The sequence below is a fragment of the Penaeus monodon genome, chromosome 8, assembly GCF_015228065.2.
Source record: "Penaeus monodon isolate SGIC_2016 chromosome 8, NSTDA_Pmon_1, whole genome shotgun sequence".
Lineage (NCBI taxonomy): Eukaryota > Metazoa > Arthropoda > Malacostraca > Decapoda > Penaeidae > Penaeus > Penaeus monodon.
In genome coordinates, this window is record NC_051393.1 from 18,094,164 (window position 1) to 18,098,869 (window position 4,706).

At 39.9% G+C, this 4,706-nt stretch overlaps 1 protein-coding gene across 1 annotated transcript in view; it reads left to right on the plus strand.

Moving 5' to 3' along the window:
- Window positions 1-2,108, plus strand: part of LOC119575894 (lachesin-like) — an 8,267-nt gene extending 6,159 nt beyond the window's left edge. The window contains exon 5 of the mRNA XM_037923431.1: window positions 1,999-2,108. Coding sequence (XP_037779359.1) covers window positions 1,999-2,108 — 110 coding nt within the window. The remainder of the gene's footprint in view (window positions 1-1,998) is intronic.
- The last annotated feature ends 2,598 nt before the right edge of the window (window positions 2,109-4,706 follow it).

Sequence of the window (4,706 nt, forward strand, 5' to 3'; positions counted from 1 at the left end):
GCAGAGAAAAGGAGAAAGAAAAAGGAAAGGGAGAAAGAGAAGAGAGAAGGGAGGGAAAGAGAAGTAACAGAGAAAGCTAGAGAAAAACGAAAAGGGGAAAAGGGAGAAAGAAGAGAAAAAGAAGAAGAAGAGAGAAAGGCAGAGAAAAAGGAGAATAAAAAAAGAGAAAAAAAAGGAAGGAGGAACCAGAGGCAGAACTAGACTCGACGCCGAATCTCCTCATCGGAAGTGATTCATTCCGGTCAGTTGGCTCTCGGGCTTTATTCCTCGGCGCCTGATTCTCCATCACAGAGCACGCAGGATCTCCCCCAAGAAATGCACCTGCCGTATAGGACCCAATATTTCCCTTAACGCAACAGATGTTCCTGCAGATAACGACTCTCCGAAGATATATATATATAGAGGTGGTGGCCATTCCTCTTTACCCCCTCTTGTTCGTCTTTGTCTGTCTCTGTCTTTCTATCTGTCTGTCTGTCTGTTTCTATGTATCTATCTGTCTGTCTGTCTATGCATCTATCTGGTTGTCTATCTGTTTGTCTGTCTGTCTATCGGTCTGTCTATTTATCTATCCATCTATCTGTTTGGTTATCTTTTTATCTGTCTGTCTGTCGGTCTGTCTGTCTATTTGTCTGTTTATCTATCTGTTTGCCTATCCGTCAGTCTGTCTGTCTGTCTGTCTGTCTATTGATCTATCTATCTATCTATCTACCTATCCATCTGTTTGTCTGTCTGTCAGTCTGTCTGTCTGTCTATATGTCTGTCTGTCTATCTGTCTGTATGTATGTATGGATGGATGTGTGTATGTATGTATGTATGTCTGCCTGTCTGTCTGTATGTCTATTTGTCTTTGCCTGACTGTCTGTCTGTTTGTGTGTGTGTATGCGCGTGCGCGCGTGTGTGTATGTGTATGTGTGTGTGTGTGTGTGTGAATGTGTGTGTGTGTGTGAGAGAGAGAGAGAGAGAGTGTGTGTGTCTGTCTGTTTGTTTGTCAGTTTGTTTGTTTGTTTGTTTGTCTGTCTGTCTGTCTGTTTGTATATATGTGTGTGTCTGTCTGTCCGTCTGTCTGTCTGTTTGTTTGTTTGTCTGTCTGTTTTGTTGTTGTTTTTTCTTTGTGTGTGTGTGTGTGTGTGTGTGTGTGTGTGTGTGTGTGTGTTGTGTGTTGTGTGTGTGTGTGTGTGTGTGTGTGTGTGTGTGTGTGCTGTCTCTTTGTTTGTCTGTCTGTGTATGTGTGTGTGTGTGTGTCTGCTGTCTGTCTGTCTGTCTAACTACCTGTCTATCTATCTATCTATCACCATGCAATATTTTTAATAATCATCATTTTCGTCATCGTTATCATTTTCATTATCATCACCATTATCATTATCGTTATTATTATCACTCCTCTTCCTCCTCCTCTTCTTCTTCCTCCGACCTCTATACTGTTTATTCTCCCCCCTCCCATTTCCGTTTTCGTTTCCTATAAATGTTTACGAGAGATCTTTCGCAGGAAAAATGAATGTCGCTGTTTACATTATCTCACAGATCAACTCTACACCAGCCGGGTATATTATGCAAAACATGATCGATGGTTGTTTTGATGCGAATGTTAAGTAGAAAAAAGAATATTATATGCGTTATGTTATAGAGCTGTAAAAGATGCAAGTACCTTTGTTTTGGGTCTGGGTTTTATATGGACGGCTTTTCAGAGAGAAATTGTGACGTATTAGTTGTTTTATGGGACATTGAGAAGACTTGAGTGAAAATTATTGGCATGCAATATTAACCGCCTGTGTGTGTGTGTGTGTGTGTGTGTGTATGTGTGTGTGTGTGTGTGTGTGTGTGTGTGTGTGTGTGTGTGTGTGTGTGTGTGTGTGTGTGTGTGTGTGTGTGTGTGTGTGTGTGTGTGTGTGTCCTTTTATTACGTTATCATAAATTATACATTTAACTTCATAAGACTTATCGATTATCCGCAAGTCTGAAGCTTGTGATTTTATTAATACATAATGAAATTATCTAAAGCAACTATTCAGATCAATGAATCAGCAATGAAGAGCTTTGACTCATATCATGATCAAAGGCAAATTCATGAGAAAATGGAAATGTGGCCACGTAAAAATAAGATAACATAAAACCAATGAAAGTGTTTGGGTGAAATCATCCATTCATGTGTTCAGAATGGAGATATTAGTTTGATTTGCTCTCAAGACATATATCGCTGCAGATCAGGATGAATGCCAGTGTAAGAATTATATAATTTTGTATGTACACTTATCAATACACATCAATATATGTATGTAATCGTCCTTACACAAGGACGATTCAGTAGCATGATACTAAAATAAACAGAGGAGAGGTATACTACAGAATCCTACCTGGATCTGCGAGAGCCACGCAGGGTAGGCTGAAGGCGATCACCCACAGGAGGAAGGCAGGAAGGAAGAATTCCCTCCTACAGCTGCTCCTGTCGCTTGGTGATCCCTTGCTGACGTCACGGCAAGAAGGAACAGCAGGATCTTCCAGAAATGCGAAGTCGCCGGTTGGGTCATTGTGTTTGTTCTCGTGTACTGAGTCTTCGCTCCCTTCCGGTTTAGAGTGTTTGGAAACGAATGTGTTGTTTGAAATGTTTGTCTCTTTCTCTGCTTTGTTAGTCTTGTGACTTCCCGATGAACTGTGTGTTATAGTCATCGGTGGGATTTCCTTACTATTTAGTAAATGGGACTCACGTGTCGGACGCTTTTGAATAACTGTTTTATGGTGGGAATTTCCACGCTTTCTCATCTGTTCTTTTCTCTCAAACGAATCATTCGCATGGGAAAACACCTTTAGCAGAGTCTGAATGTGATATGTCAAATTAACCTCCGCGAGAACGACCCCCATCGCACAGACAATAGTTTCTGGCGGCAGTTGACACAAAAAGTCACAGCACTTCTCCTTTGATGACTTCTCTCCCCGGGTCTGGATGCTGCGCCTTCCTGTTTGCTGAGTTTGGTCGAAGTTATGTGGACACAACTGACTACCGAGTTGGTCGCTACACTGGTGGTAGCGATGTTTGGCCAAGGCTCTGTGACCTCGGCTACCGGAATCCAAGGTCAAGTTAGTTTGACATGCGCGGCGTGTTAAGTTGTTGTCGTCTTCCGCCCGGAAAGGAGACAGTATGGATGACTTCATGGCCGGAATTGCCATGTTTCCCCGAACTATTTTCGTCCAAGACAAAGAAGTCCAAAGCGTTTTCTATTGGCCATATATATTTTATTATATTGACTTTACAGTATGTAACTCTAAATCTATTGCCTTTTCAGCAGCAGCAGCACTATTCAGATAAAAGCAAAAAATCTATTCAAACATGTTTTGCTTTTCAATCCGAGGAGTAAAATCAACTTATCAGGAAAAATCATGAAATGTTTACGCAACGTACATTGAGAATTTTGTCAACGTACTTTTTTAGCTGATCCTCTGACCGTCAGTTCATGTCCTCGACTGATCTGAAACAGAAATAATGAATATCATATATTGATGTACTGTCAATAAACATAAATGCATGTGTATACGTATATTCACACGTAAAATGGAAATCACTGGGGTGACCAGATCCAAATTTTTGCTTAAATTTCTTTCTTTCAGCGCATGCCAAATTAGCATCTGATTTTAAAACTCAATTATTGATGGAGCCGACTTAACATCTAACTGGTTATGTCAGGGACTACTTATCTCTTGGCCAAAAGTAACGAAACAGATAACCCAAAAAAACTACAGACCCATTACATGCTTAACAACCACCTAAAATTAAACTAACCGGCAATCTTAAATGAAAGAAAACTACAGGGACAATGGAAGAACAAATATTTTTCCCAATGAACAAAAAGGATGTTGCAGAGGATCATGCGGATGTTAAAGATCAATGCTCAGAAATAAAATGATTCGCGAAAAATGCTCATACTAAACGCAGACATCTAAGTACTGCTGGAATCGACTATAAAAAAGCTTTGACAGTGTCCCACACTCGTGGATCTTAAAATCCTAGAAAAATTCTCAAAGTCTCTCTGTCTTAATCAACTTTCCTTCGAAACAAGCATGAAATTATGACACGTTAAACGGTACTCTTATTCAAACAACATGCGAATCAGATGCGAATCTTCCAGGTGACTCTTTTTCCCCCTCTTTTATCTGTATGGCACTTATCCCACTCTCCCAGCTTCTTTACAACACAGGTATGGATATAACGATCATTGGACAAGAGATCAATATTTATTCTATATGGATGACTTGAAACTTTACACTCAGCAATGAGAATTGGAAAGGTTGCTGAAAACGGAAAAAGATTTCAGTGAGGACATAGTATGAAGTTTGATCTCCGATAAGGTTGCTAAACCAACCTGTAAGCAAGGAAAACTGGTGACAATCGACAATATAAAGTAAGTATTGATACCGTATATAAGAAATTGGATCAGGAGAAACCTATAAATATCTGGCATAAACGAAAGAAATGGGATACAACAATCATAGATGAAGAAAAAAAATCTGTACAGAATGCACCCGAAGAGTAAGGTCAATCCTGAAAACAGAATTAAAATCAAAGAACAAACTAACAGCAATAACACTCTTGGCAATACCTGTGGTACACATAGTTTTAACGTGATAGACTGGAACTGACATGAAATCAAACAAATTGACACCAAAATGCGGAAGCAATTGACATGCAACAGAATGTATCACCCTAAAATCAGGGG